Genomic DNA, 15,543 nt, shown 5'->3' with positions numbered 1-15,543 from the left:
ATATGGAAGAATTTGCAAGAATATTGTAATATAATATCTTCCACCCTATGCATTAGTATGATTTTTTTTTTGGTTAAAGTGACAATATTCATTAATAAACCCAAAGGGATAGAACCCAAAGAGAGAGTCCAAAGCTCTGAATTACAAAGTAAACAAGAGTAGGAAAATTACACATCAAACCTAATTCCATATGAATCTGGTCATAAGAAAGTAACCCTAGAAAATTAAAAAGAAAATATCCTAAAATGATATCACTGCAGCCGCCAACCCAGCCAAATTGCACGCAGACGAACTGCCTCACAATCATCGACCAAGATGTCGCTAGAAGAGCCTAAATCAAGGGATATAATTTGAGAAACCGATGCCAATATAAGCTCAGAAAGCAAATCCAAACATACCCAAAATACATGATGATACGGGGGAGGAGCCAATACCGCAGACTGACGTTCACCTCTCCACCAGAACCCAACGATCCGGGAGAGAACCACTGCCACCAAAGGGGGACAAAAGTCAGCAACAGAGAAAAAATACAATGGATAATGGGGGGTGAAACACCCACGCGTGAGCACCCATACTCCTCTTGGTAAGTGATTTTCACTTTATATAGGTAGCCATGAGAATCTCCATGAAAATCAGTGGTAGAGGGAGGAGAGTTGATGTGGGATATTGGGTGAGAGGAATTGTGGGGGCTGATAACAGATTTGAAAAGTTTCCGATCTAATTGACAAGAAATTGTAATAACATAGTAATAGGAGGAGCAAGGCCCTCTAGAGCTGGACACAGCCAGCATAAACACCACAAGAGAGTATATGATCTGGACAAAACCAGCACTAGTTCTGGACACAACCAGCATAATCACCACAAGAGTATGATATACATACTCAGAACTTGGGACTTAGGAGTTAGGACTTAACATATTACTTCCACACCTAACTTTGAGGTTACTCGCGCGTGAGTCATGCCATGGAACTTTAATCAAATGGAAGAACAAATAAATTGGGTAGAGCCCCACATCATTTATTCTTGCGGTATACTAGGATTTTTGAAAACGTTTCTATTACATCTTGCAAATTTGATTCCTTATATTAGAGCATTTCCATCCGCGAATTGAATGAGAATATTGAAGATCAAGAATAAATTTTTTACAAAGGTAAATTCAATATGCATTTCGCAAATAAAGATCCCATAATAATAGAATTAATAACAACATAAAATTGGATGAGAAAGAAAGAAATTTGGGATTGAACACACACGAAACAAAATCGAGTTTGGATTCATTAGAGCTAGTAGCTAGCTACATTCCTCATAGTGATGATGTGATGAAGCTAAGTTAATAAAATTCGATTCCTATGTCAAGTAGTATACACAGTACTTCATCATTAGGATCAAGGGCGTTATTCTCAGTACTGCCACTGACAGGGCATTTCCAAATGACCCACCTAGATAAATGATGCCAAAGCAAAGACTCTTTCAGAAAGTCTCCAAATGTGGTGTGTTTATGCAAGTCTTCTCTGGCAGTGGCGACTGTGCAGCCGGTCTGAATGAGTGCTAGGTAAAGAGCTAAGCATGCTGCAAGAGTAGAGATGCCCACCAACCAGCTACTAAAATGGTGGTGTACCAAGAAGCCTCTTATTTTTCCATACTTGGAACTATAGTACTCATTGACATCTCTAACCACCTTGTACAAGTAGGACTTGGAAACATCCGGACCAACCTCCTTGCAAAGGTTGTTGACGAGTTTTGCCACCCTCCTGTTGCTGCCTAGAGAGTGGTGCAGGACTCCGTGGTAGTGCAGGAGCCCTACATCCTTGGCCGAGTTGATGAGGCTGTCGAGGAAAAACAAATAGGTTGTAACATCTTGGTGGCAGTTGCGGTCACATTTTTCGAATGCAACCATGTTTCGAAACAATGTGCCTCTGTGATCATCAATGTGTATTCGAGGGATTGTGAGTACCTTCCCCCAACTCCAAGCGACGCGGCCGAAAGTGATGTCTAGTGGCCCTCGAGTGGGGTCTGTTCTGAACTTGACTCCGGCCTCCTTGAGCTCTTGTATTGATAGAATCTGCTTGGTTTGCTTCCCTCGCCGCGGCGCTTGAAGTGCTGTACAGGTGGAGCAGTCCGGACTGATTTTACTGTGGAAAAGATCAAGAAAGTGCTTGCTGCTGCTGCTTTGACATTGTTTTGGTGCATAATGCTGCGGTGTTTTGTTCAGAACATCATGTCCTCGCAGTAGCGGCTTAAAGAAGCGAAGGGCTAGTGCTTCCAATACCCAAATTGCAATTGGTTTCTCATGACAAGTAGCGCTTGCTTCAGTCAGAACATCATGTCCTCGCAGTAGCGGCTCAAAGAAGCGAAGGGCTAGTGCTTCCAATTCCCAACTTGCAATTGGTTTCTCATGACAAGTAGTGCTTGCTTTGGTCAGCTGAAATAATTTGCGCAGGACAAAGAGGGGAAGCTGATTTTCGAGCTTGATCAAATCCCGGCGCAGAGTTGGAAGCATCCACCTTTGAATGATGGAGGGTGTGTGCTCAAAATCGGACTGCAATGAGTCCCTGAGCAACCCTATAATGAAGCAACCATCAATCAGCATCATCTTTACAAACGCCTTGCTGCTAAGCTTGGATTGTTCCGAGTAGCAGCTCCTAGCCGCCACCTCCAATTCCTCCATTGCCTTCTTCGCATCATCTACCGCCTTCTTCTTCAGCGACACTACTTCATCATCCAACCGATCATGGTAGTTTGGTTGAAAGAGGCGCCGAAAGTATGTGTGCTTAAGCTTCTCCATTTCTTGTAGGCTTTCAACTCCGTGATGGTAAGGACCGATGGACACAATGTTGGGCTCGTAAGCCTTCCTGTTCACCTGACGCATGGTGCTAGGAACCTTGTAAATGCAGGTCATAGAGCTAGTACTACTCTCCCTCCCTTGATCTTCAGGATTAAGAATACCCTCCAGCTCTTCTGTCAATGATGAGCTGCCACCACGAACTTGATGGAAACCTCTTGCATCAAGTGTAGGAAAAGTAGTACAAGCCCAACTTTCTTGAAATCTCCTTCCGCAATTGCTGGTTATCTTCTGCAAGATTAACCATCTGCTTGCAATTATAAGGTTTCCCTTCCCCATTTGAATGTGGGATTGAAGAAACTTATCTTCAATTTTCCCAGAATAGTACTGATGGTACTCTCATCGATCCAAGTTTACAAGTCTATAAAACTAGTCAAGTCCACGCTTAGTTTACCTGTAAGTCTTTCTGTATTAATATTAATATTAAGCAGCTGAAGGACCAACTCGGAACCTTCATAATTATTACAATATGGACTCGTACAGCCTAAAAATAATTTATATTCAAAATGGACAGATCTGAGCCGTCCTTCTCGTGACCGTGGCACAGTACACCACGTTGGGCAGGGGACAGCGTCATCAGGCAGGGCCCAGCAGAGCAGCTGAAAGTCAGCTTTCTTCTTCCTCCAGCGCACCACGCGCGCGTCTCCTTTCTTCTCCCTCCTGCCCAGCGCGTTGGCTGCCTTCTCCCCTCCTGGCGCGTTGCGTCCTGACTTAGGCTGGCACAGCCAGTGTTGTGGCCCCAATGAACAGTGCACGGGTCTTGGAACTGAATAAGTCTCAAATGACAAATATGAGACTTGGGCTCCCAAGTCGAGAACGTCTTCCATGCTCGGAGCTTTGCATGCTCGGAGCTTTGGGCCCAGACACGTGCAGCTCACATGTCAAACATATAAAGAGGAAATGTTAATGGGAAAGGCTTAGCCTGTTCCCGGTTGACGATGGGTGAAACGATTTCTACGAAGAAGGGACAACCCCATTCTCTTAATCCGAGACTGCTGGGTTCCTTACTTCCTTTGAAGTCTGAGGACCCATACTTGCGTTCATCTCCTTTTCCCTACAAGAGGAAGGACATGGCCCGAGGAAGATTAGGAATTCTGGTTTCGAGGTCCGACACTCCGACCTGTGGCAATTGATTAGCTACTGGCGCAGTCAAGTGATCGACTTCGTTTGGTGCAGCAGGATCAGATAGACTCCGAAGGAACGCAAGCAACAATACCCAACAATAGCTATCGGAGACGAATCAAAAACTCCGGAACCGCTGCCGGAAACCGGAATCACAATGAAATCCGACGTCACCCAAAAACACAATTTCGAGTTTACAGAACCCGATTACATATCAACAACTTCATACGAGCATATCAACAACTTCACAACCATTATCATGACAAAACTTCAAGTTTACAGAACCCGATTACATATCAACAACTTCATACGAGCAACCCATTCCAATCCAATTCACCATTCTCATAAACGCAGATTCACCGTAAGCACAAACAACACATTCAGCCAATTTCAGTCCACAATCTCAATTCAAATATCAATTCCCAAATTTACTTGCAACAACTTAAAACACCATAAACAAGACAACATAACCAATTTGATAACAGAGTCTTCAATTTCACCATATCAAACCAAACTCAGTTCCATAACTTCCGATCACTAACACAAGACAAAACGTGATTCTAGTTCGAGATTATACCTTCGAAATCGGAGATCAACTTTAATCAACCCAACTCAGTTCCCAGGACGAGCCTGATGACGAAAACCCAATTTCCCAGTGTCACTGCCGAAGATGAACTGGTGAGTGTGATGCCAACAACCAGAAAGCTTTTCGATTGTTAGCCTATGAGTGCAGCCGAGCAAGAAACGAAGCCCAGAAAGGCCGGAGAAGTTGCCAGCGTTGAAGAACACGGCGGAGCAGAAGGTAACCCAGAAACCCAATCAGTCAAAATCGTTCGAATTGAAAAAATAATTGGTCTAACGTATATATATTGACGAGAGGATGATTTTTCCTACCACATGCAGCTTAATCGGTGACCGGAGTAGCCGGAATTCGTTGAAACTCGCCGGAGGAGACTCGGAGCTTCGGGTCTTCGATGTTCAATGCATGGAAAATCAGAGGCCACGGGCGTGACGACGATGGCGAGGCGGAGATAATGCCGGTGGTCCACCACTGTGCTGTGGCCGGAAGGAGTAGCGCCAGTCGGATCCTCTTTGCGGGTCTCCGGGTCGCGTCAGGTCAGAGTCTCTCGATCCTTCTGGATGGATCGCCTGATTACATGCCTACTTATAGGCTTTTTCAATTAATATTCGATGGCTGTGATCAGTCGGTGGATTTATGGATCGCTAGGATCGCGCCAGGTTGATCTCTGCTTTTCCAAAATATTTTCCTTTAATCTGAAACTTCCAAAAATCACCAAAAATAGATTGCAAGTCCGGAAAATTCCAACGAACTCGTTGTGTCGCGTACTTTATTATCCAATCCTTAAATCGAGGATTTTACTCATGAAAAATTTCAGAAAATATTCTCGAACACATTTTCTAAAACCCGAGATCTATAAGTAAATTATCAAACTATCTCAATTAGGCATGATAAACTTTTCCAGGGCTCACAGGTAATGTCAAATTTATCGAATTTCAATTTCGATTTTTTGAATCACACAATATTCTTATATGTCTACTAATGTGGTATAACAGGTTTATTAGTTGTAATAAAAAGTATACATTCCATTAGCAACTATGTGTAGGAAATAGATTTTATCAAAATCGACCGTAGGATGTTATCACGATAAGAAGAAATGGCTATGGTCAAAATTTCAGCTATTTTCGTCGTCGTTTGGGTCTCGATCTAGTAGGTCAACCCTAAACATTAAATACCACATATAGCTAATATGCTCATAACCACTCACTCATAATTTATTTTTTTGATCTGTCAGCTATCACACTCTCATGGGTAGGAGTTGTATCAAATAATGTAAAAATTTCAGGAATTTTATCTCCTCAATGGTCTGCTCCCCTTAGGGAAGTAGAAGCTTTTAAAGGGTTGACCGGTTTATTTCATGTCAAAATGACGGCGGATTGGGTTAATTTTTTTACACACTGCCTACTAATACACTATAAATAGATGGGTAATATCAAATTTATCAATTTTCAATTTCGATTTTTTAGATTGCACAAAATTCTTATGTCTACTAATGTGGCATGACTAGCTTATTAGTTATAATGAAAATTATACATTCCATGAGCAATAATGTGTAGGAAATAGACTTTATCAAAATCGACCGTAAGATATTATCATAACAAGAAGAAATGGTTATGGTCAAAATTTCAGCTATTTTCGTCGTCGTTTGGGTCTCGATCTAGTAGGTCAACCCTAATTCTTAAATACAACATAAATCTAATATGCTCATAACCGCTCACTCGTGACTTATTTTTTTGATCTGTCAGCTCTTACACTCTCGTGGGTAGGAGCAATATCAAATAATATAAAAATTTAGGGAATTTTATCTCATCAAGGGTCAGCTCCTCTTAGGGAAGTATAAGTTTTTAAAGGGTTGACCGGTTTATTTCATGTTAAAATGACGGCGGATTGAGTTAATTTTTTTACACAATGCCTACTAATACGCTATAAATATATGGGTAATATCAAATTTATAGATTTTCAATGTCAATTTTTTGGATTGCACAAAATTCTTATATGTCTACTAATGTGGTATAACTAGCTTATTAGTTGTAATGAAAAGTATACCTTCCATGAGCAACAATGTGTAGGAAATAGACTTTATCAAAATCGACCTTAAGATGTTATCATAACAAGAAGAAATGGTTGTGGTCAAGTTATAAAGGGAAGTACAAGTATATAAAGGGTTGACCTCTTTATTCGATGTCAAAATGATGCAAATCGGGTTGATTTTTTTACACAATACGTATTAATATGCTATAAACACATGGGTGGTCTCAAATTTATCAATTTTTAATTTTAATTATATAGATCGCACAAAATCCTTGTATGCCTACTAATGTGGTCTAACTTGTTTATTAGTTATGAGAAAAAATACACTTTCCATCACCCATAAGGTAGAGGAAATAGAATTTATCAAATTCAACCGTTGGATGTCATCATGACAACAAGCAATGGTTAAGGTCAAAATTTCAACTATTTTTGTCATCATTTGAGTCTCAATCTACGTGGTCAACCTTAAACCCTAAAACTAATATGCACATAACCAGTCATTTGCAACTTCTATTTTCGAGCTGTCAAATCTCACACTCTCGTGGATATGTGTTATATCAACTAATATAAAAATTTCGGGAATTTTATTTTCTCGTGGTTCGGCTCTCCTTAGGGAAGTACAAGCGTATAAAGGGTTGACCACTTTATTTTACGTCGAAATGATGGCTAATCGGGTTGTTTTTTTACACAATACCTATTATTATGATATAAACACATGGGTAGTCTCAAATTTATCAATTTTCAATTTTGATTATAGGGATTGCACAAAATCCTTACATGCCTACTGATGCGGTATAACTTGTTTATTAGTTACGAGAAAAAATATACCTTCCATAACTAACAAGGTAGAGGAAATAAAATTTATCAAATTCGACCGTTGGATGTCATCATGACAACAAGAAATGGTTATGGTCAAAATTTCAACTATTTTCGTCGTCATTTGAGTCTCGATCTACGTGGTCAACCCTAAACCATAAAACTAATATGCACATAACTCCTCATTCATAACTTCTATTTTCGAGCTGTCAACTCTCACACTCTCGTGGGTATGTGTTATATCAACTAATATAAAAATTTCAGAAAGTTTATCTCCTCATGGTTCAGCTCCCCTTAGGGAAGTAGAAGAGTTTAAAGGGTTGACCGATTTATTTAATGTCGAAATGATGGCGGATCGGGTTAATTTTTTTACACAATACCTATTAATACGTTATAAATAGATGGGTAATGTCAAATTTATTGATTTCTAGTTTCCGCCGTTTAGATTGCACAAAATCCTTATATGCCTACTAATGCGGTTTAACTTGTTTATTAGTTGTATTAAAAAACATACCTTCCATGAGGAACAATATGAAGAAAATAGACTTTATCAAAATCGACCGTTGGATGTCATTATGATAGGAAGATATAATTATGGTCAAAATTTCAGCTATTTTCGAAGTTGTTTGGTTCTTGATCTATTACGTCAACCACAAACCCTAAATACCATAAAAAACTAATATGCTCATAACCGATCACTCGCAACTTCTTTTTTCGATATGTCAGCTCTTACACTCTCGTGGCTATGACCTATATCAATTAATGTAAAAATTTCAGAAAGTTTATCTACTCTTGGTTAAGCTCCCCTTAGGAAGTTAGAAATGTATAAGTGGTTGACCGCTTTATTTGAAATCTAAATGATGGCGGATCGGATTAATTTTTTTACACAATACCTATTAATACGTTATAAATATATGGATAATGTCAAATTTATCGATTTTCAGTTTCGATTGTTTAGATCGCACGAAATCCTTATATGCCCTCTAATGCGGTTTAACTTGTTTATTAGTTGTATTGAAAAATATACCTTCTATGAGTAACAACGTGGAGGAAATAAAATTTATCAAAATTGACCGTTGGATATTGTCATGATTAGAATAAATAGTTAAGGTCAAAATTTCAGCTATTTTCGTCGTCGTTTAGGTCTCGATTTACTAGATCAACCCTAAACCTTAAATACCACATAAAACTAAGATGCTCATAACCGCTTATTCACAACTTATTTTTTTGATTTGTCAGCTCTCATACTCTCATGGGTATGAGGTATATCAAATAATGTAAAAATTTTGAAAAGTTTATCTCCTAGTGGTTGAGCTCCCCTTAGGGAAGTATATGTGCATATAAGGTTGACCGCTTTATTTAATATCGAAATGATGGCAGATCGGGTTAATTTTTTTACAAAATACCTACTAATACGATATAAATAGATGGGTAATATCAAATTTATCTATTTCTAATTTTGATTATTTGAACTGCACAAAATCCTTAGATGTCTACTAATGTAGTCTAACTAGTTTATTAGCTGTTTCGAAAAGTATACCTTCAATAAGCAACAATGTGAATGAAATAGACTTTATCAAAATTGGCCGTTGGATATTATCATGATAATAATAAATGGTTGTGGTCAAAATTTCAGCTATTTTCATTGTCGTTTGGGTCTCGATCTAATAGGTTAACTCTAAATCCTAAAAGCCACATAAAACTAATATGTTCATATAAAAATTTTGTGTGATAAAAAAATTATTGAAAATTGATAGATTTGACATTAGTAAATACATGGACAGTGTCAAATCTATCGATTACTTAATAAAATTAAAATGCTTATTTATTTTAATCAAAATAAGATTCTTTTATCCAAAAAGTCTATCTCCACCATTAAAATTAAAATGAGTATTTATTTTTTCTTATTATAAAAAGTAAAACTTTTAGTATAATTTAATAAATCTGTTTATTATAATTTTTTACACTGTTATAACAAACTAAATAAAAACTTAAAAAGTTAAACAAATTAAACTGCTCTTTGTCAAAAAACACCAATAAATTTGTAAATAAAAAAAATACCAAATAAGTGTAGCCCACGTGACTCGAACCTTCGCAGCCAGCTCAACAGCTACGTAGCTGCACCACCATGCCAACCAATCTTATTTCTACCTTTCTGTTCAATTGAAATATAACTAATATCAGATTCTTCTTCCACCTTCCTTTTCTGGGTTCTTCGCAAATCGCAAGTTCACATCTTCAAATCTCTGTAACTTGTAGATGCGGCTGGCCTCATCTAGCCATGATTGGACGATCTGATTTGGAGCTCCGCCTTCAGGCCACTTCACAGCGGCGGGCGCCCCGGTGCCGTTAGATTTGTCTCTTCGCCGCGTTATGCCTCTAGTCTCGATTTGTCCAATCTTTGAGTGAGGGAGGACAATCAAAATCCTAAAGTTTCGGTGGCACCCAGCCTCCGACGGTTTCACCAAGTTTCCGGCGAGTAGGGTCACTTTTCGCAGTGCATGGGGTATGAAATTTAGCTTTCTCATCGAACTCTACGTCTTGGTGAATTTGGTTTTCAATTTTATTGTAGCTTTGGACGAGTTGGTGTGTGGGGGGAGTCGGCCTTCGCCGAGTTGGGTTTTTAATTTTACTGCTCAAAATAGCTATTCAAAGTTTTGTTGGTTCGTGTCCAACTTTGGCACTTGCCAGAGACAGGTGCTGGTGAGATTTGACGGGTTTAGGTGAGTTTTGATGCACGATTGCCGGTGATGGATGATAGAAGAGTTGCCGCTACGTTTGCCTGTGGTTGCGACGACCCTCTTCGAAGCGGTGGAGATTGCGTGTGGTCATAGCTGAAAGTGAGGTGGAGGAGGGTGGTCGGGGATTGGGTCGGGTTTGGCCCTGGGTTTGCGGTATATTAAACAATGAGGTCGATCGAGGTCGAGGACTCTAAGGTCCCAGCTGCATCGCATGGGTTTGATTGATCTTTTGATTTGGAATTCTGATATTTGGTAGATTTGGGCCATGAACCTGAATGAAAGTTCTTGCTCTCGATCTTGATCTAATGGAATTGGGGACCCTGGGTTTTTGTTAGTTATGAATTTCAGAATTTGGGAATCTGTGGATGATAATCACGCAAAGCTACACTGGGTGTGTTGGTGTTGATGCTGATGATGGCACGGTGTTGAAAGAAAGAGAATGGAATAACAGGTCACCCGGTCAACATTTTCAACCGTTAGATTTCAGACTTGATATCCAACGGTCTATAATAAGCTGACGTGCCCAAGCATGGCAAGCTCGGAGCATGGAAGAATTTTCGTCCCAAGTCCTATAAAACCAGTTTTAGCACCCCCTAAAAAGCCCCGTTGGAGAACAAAAGTCCTATAATTGTCCAAGTTCTGGTATAGGGCCTCCTTGTTGGAGTTGCCCTTAAAGCGTCTTTCTTTATCTTTTTGGTTATTGAGATGGGTTTTGAAAAATTTGCCAAGGTTGAAGAGGATGAAGGGTTTCTAGGTTATATAGTAATTATTTTGTTTCATGTAAATCATCACTACAATAATTGGGTGGTTAAATTAATTCTTCACAAAATCCATGAATTTCATCTACCAATTCATGTTAAACACTGAAATTGCTGTTGTTTGGCTGAGATGGACTTATTGTCATATCTCAGTCACTTAGAGCAAGTTCACCCGTTGGATCACCAGATCACCCACTATTCATTGCTTTTTAGTGTTAATTTCACCCTCTAAATCACGAGCACAGTGTATTTCGTGCCCTGGGTCACCCTATACAGTGTTCTGGGTCACCATGATGACCTGTACAGTGTATTTCATGCCTTGGGTCACGGGCACAGTGTATTTTGTGACTCAGAGAATGAAAATATACATTAAAAATAGTGAATAGTATGTGACCCGGTGACCCCACGGGTGAACTTGCTCTTAGGTCTGTCTATTAACTGTTTGCCCAAAGGCTTTCTTTAGTTTCCACGGCCAAAGACACATCACTTTTCGAGTTGAATAGATTGGATTAAAGTTCTATTCTTTTATTCTTAACCCTCGTTGGTATTAGGGCATTTGTAAAGACTGCCGCTTGTATTTCCATAACCAAAAACAAATGATAAATTGGTATATACAATGTAATGTACTAATGTTTGCGCCAAGTGTAAAATCTGGTTTTGGGTTGACCAAAGAAGAGATGTGTCTTCTGCTGTATTCTCTTGCATATATGTTTATTGATTGTCTCGACTTTCGATCCGTCTCTCTCCTTCTCTCACTATTACCTACAGTCCGCAACATTTTTTAGCGAGTATAGAGTTATTAAGAACTTTGGCTAATTTTCAGTTACCTCTTTGCCTTTTTTTTTTTTTTTTGAACATAAAGATATCCAAGACTCCAAGTCATACAAAAATGAAACATACACGCATACACAACTCAAGAGTACTAGATGTAATCGGAAAAAAAATTAACTGAAATCATTTGTGTCTATGTATTTCTAATTTCCTTTAACTCCCAATAAAAGCCTAACCTCCTTCAACTCAAAAAAAAAAAATGTATTTCTAATTTCATTATATGTGCTTATGTACTCACAATTTTTAATTAATCTTGTTCAGTTGTAAACTTTTTGGTCAAATATTTTTTTAAATACTAAGATAATTTTTTTATATTGAAACACTACTACAAAAATTGAATCAGACGACGCATCATAGTTTTCCGTCATCTTATTGATTTATATTCTTTTGGTCGCCATTTTTATAAAATCTGTGTCTGATATGGAATTATGAACTAGTTCAGAGGACGTTTAAAGACAAAACCGTTGTATGACCCTAAAAAAATTGAGCGGCAAGTTTCCCACCATGTCTGTAGTGCTAGACTCCATCTCCAACCCCAAATTTTTCCCCAACATGTATTGATCATACGACGAGGAATAATAAAACTGTGGTCTGATTAATATGTTTGACAGAGAGAAGAGAGATTTCCCACCACAATTTCTCTCCAACTCTCCAAAGAGGATAGTCAAATTAATAAGAGACAAACCCCAAATTTAAATAGTTGCATTCATACTACAATTTTATAAACTTCCGTTGTGTGAGTCCCTGTCCAAATTGATAGGGCGAGACTTCAAATTCCAACACTTGAACGAAAAAAATAACAAAAATAACAAGACAGACCCAAAACCAAAACCAACATCGCTTCACTTTCTCTTGACACAGACCCAAAACCGGAACCCTCACTCTCAACAGCTCCTCACTCTCTCGTCAAAACATAAAGCTAAAACCTCACTCTCCCAAACCCTCGCTCTTCGCTTGCGCCTCACTCGCCCATTACTGTCTGCTGAATTTGAAATCCCCAATTTTCTAGGGTTTCAGTTTTCAATCTCAAGAGGAATTGAAGCGGAAGGGATCATGGAAGAGGATGTTCTCCCTCACCATCTTCGGTACCAGCCCCTTAAGGCCATCACCAACCGACCATAATCCAAGCGGTCATCATCCTCTCTATTGATCTAAGGGTATGCCCGGCAACCTCTACTACAGCGACAACGAGTAATCTCTCTCGCTTATGTGTCTCAGTGGGGCAACTCAAGGAGCGGGAGTAGTCCACCGCCAAAGCCACCACTTGGGGGAGATGTTGCCATGCATCTCACTTGGACTAACTAGGAGACTCTGTATATGAAAATGGGTTTTTTTCTTGCAAGCCCTTTCTTTGCTTAATAACTTGAATTCTTTGGTCCCTCTTAAGTTTATGTGCAAGAATTCAATTTTTTCCTTGGCTGTTACCTTATGGAAAGATCAATACTTTTTTGATACTTTAAAAAGGAGTGCCCCACTCTTCATTATTTGTTCATTGGTGTACACTCGCCAAATCTAAAACAACAGCTGAATCTTCTGACCAAGTTTTATTGCACTGCTCTTTCATAACTTGGATTTGGAACAGATTGGTCAGGGTCTATTTCTGGTAAGTCTCCCTCATATTCTTCATAATATTACATTATGTTGAGGCTACATAGTAATATTGCTATATTCAATTTTATTTTACAGAATTGAATTTTATTGTTTCATAGTCTTCTCTCTTTTTAATACTCAGTTTCTTTAATTAATTAAACCGGATAAATACTTGGACTACATGAAAGATAAGTAGCTGATGTATGTACTCCTTTCCAGATTGGTTAGATCATGATTTTACTTCCTTCACTCTTTTTAGTTGACAAGTTTGATAATTTGAGATGTTATTCAAAGTTACTTGTTCTACTAATAACTTTGAATGATTCAACTTTGTTAGAACTGTCTAGAGAGTTATTGAGTTTCTTAACCAATCCTATTGGCTTTACTACAGATGATATAGTTAGTTACTTTTACTATTATCAAGGAATGAGAGATTCTGATTGCTTGTCTGTTGATTTGATTGTACTTTTCATTGGGCAAGTGATTAAATTTTGAAATTGTGATGTGTTTGTTTATGTGATATGCAGTTTTAGATGTCTGATTGTTATCATGCAATTAGTTTAGTGTTGAGTATATTTTGGTCCTGAGGTTTAATTCTGAAAACTGGTTTTCTTTGCTTTGTGATCTAATTCATTATCTAGTGACATTCTGTTTATGTTTGAACATGGTTATTGTTTGTTAAGTCTTGCTAGTTGAGTTTGTATTTCTCCCTACTTGAGTTTTGTGTTTTGCTAGTGTTTTATCCTAGTTCATATTGGATTCAGATTTTCTGTGATTGATGCTTTTATTCGATTATGTATTTATGTGAGAGAATTCAGTAATTTGAAGGACTTCATGTATTTTTCCTGCTTCCAAAACGAGTTTGGTTACTGCTTTGGCTTTGTGACTTGGCTCGCATCTGTGGACTTATTTGTGCTCTGTTATGTTTCAGATCCTTTGTGTTCCAAAATTATAGTATTGTCAATTAATTCAAGATTTGCTCAAGTATTTCCTTTCCTAAATGATGAGAACATGTATAAATTCAGTATTTCATTGACCACATATATGAATAAGTCTGTTGTTCTCTTTTTTCTAATCTCAGGTATATGATCCTAGCATTAACTGGTGAGAAAGGGTATAATTGAATTGCAGATGCAACTAGTGTTCTTTCTAGAAAGTTATACTTGAAAACTTCAGAGCCTCTCGAGCAACAAAGTGAGCTGCAAGATTACAACTTCTAGGAAAAAAGTTATAATTGAAAAAGATATAATACACACATGGGGCCCAACTTCTTTCCAGAAAGCTATAATACACAATAATTGACCAAAGAAACAGTTAAGGGTTGAAAAAAATTAATTAAAATTAGTAAATAACATGTCTCAAGTGATGAAATATAAGTGCACGGTACAAGTAACATAGGGTGCATATATCAAGAAATGAAAATAAATTAGCCCTAAAAACTATATATATACTCTAAAACTAAAAAACTAAAAGATCTCTTAGAGTCATCTTCTTAGTATGTGTTTTTTTTTAATAAGGGATCAAACGATATTAGTTTCTCGAAGAGTCAAAGGCAAACAATGTAAGTAATAAGTCTCACCCTCAATTCCAAAAAAGAAGGTTCTGCCACACTCCCCATACCCTTATTTTATTAATACAAAAGTGAACAAATACAAAACAATTGGGGGACCAAACCAAAACCTAACCATTTTTTTTGAGAGAAAAATGTCAGAACTGTATTAAAATTTCAGCAAGCAGTACAAAAATGACTCACCGCTAAGGGGTCGACAGAAAGAGTCATATCTTAGAGTATGAAAACCTATACAAACAAATAAGTTCCCAATACCCCAATACACCCACTTTTTCTAAAACTCTGCGCAATTTTACAGAACCAAAGAAGTTTAGTACTCCAAAGTAGAATAAATATGATCAACAAAGTATCTACTTCGTTTACGATCTCTTCACTCAAAGAAAGAGAAAAATAAGGATGCAAAACAAAGAGAAAAATGGGGAACTCTACTAGAGTTTCGAGGTAGAGTTTTTTCACGTTTTCTCAGTACCTCGTCTTCAAGGCCGTCATAGTTGATGAAGACTCAACCCATCTCACGGCATCTCTTGCCATCACTGATAGGGTTACCTTTGGAGGCGGTGGAAGCGCTACGCTCTCGCAGCACCGCTACTCTGTTGGCCGCTTGCTTTCAAAAGAAAAAGATTGATGTTAGGGCTATGATGGGCACCTTGTCATCGATCTGG

At 38.3% G+C, this 15,543-nt stretch overlaps 1 protein-coding gene and 1 long non-coding RNA gene across 4 annotated transcripts; one reads left to right on the top strand and one right to left on the bottom strand.

Moving 5' to 3' along the window:
* Positions 1 to 63: 63 nt before the first annotated feature.
* LOC112201966 (UPF0481 protein At3g47200) lies at positions 64 to 5,113 on the bottom strand. Of its 3 annotated transcripts, none has more exons than XR_005800498.1 (2): positions 399 to 5,113; positions 64 to 331 (listed from the first exon to the last, which is right to left on the bottom strand). XR_005800498.1 is itself a non-coding variant. In XM_024342893.2 (2 exons), exon 2 carries the CDS (start codon positions 3,119 to 3,121, stop codon positions 1,331 to 1,333), a length of 1,791 nt encoding a protein of 596 aa, XP_024198661.1. In that variant the 5' UTR covers positions 3,122 to 4,685; positions 4,859 to 5,113; the 3' UTR covers positions 64 to 1,330. The 3 variants fall into 3 exon arrangements, 1 of the variants encoding a protein (XP_024198661.1); XR_005800499.1 differs by having other exon boundaries at positions 435 to 5,113; XM_024342893.2 differs by having other exon boundaries at positions 64 to 4,685; positions 4,859 to 5,113.
* A 4,326-nt stretch (positions 5,114 to 9,439) lies between these two features.
* LOC112167342 lies at positions 9,440 to 10,888 on the top strand. Its single transcript, XR_002923722.2, has 2 exons — positions 9,440 to 9,897; positions 10,083 to 10,888. It is a non-coding gene; the product is annotated as an uncharacterized LOC112167342 (long non-coding RNA).
* The last annotated feature ends 4,655 nt before the right edge of the window (positions 10,889 to 15,543 follow it).

The sequence above is a fragment of the Rosa chinensis genome, chromosome 5 (genome assembly GCF_002994745.2).
Source record: "Rosa chinensis cultivar Old Blush chromosome 5, RchiOBHm-V2, whole genome shotgun sequence".
In the NCBI taxonomy this organism is placed as follows: Eukaryota; Viridiplantae; Streptophyta; class Magnoliopsida; order Rosales; family Rosaceae; genus Rosa; species Rosa chinensis.
The sequence above is the reverse complement of the archived record's forward strand: the minus strand, read 5'-3'. Positions and strand labels throughout refer to the sequence as shown.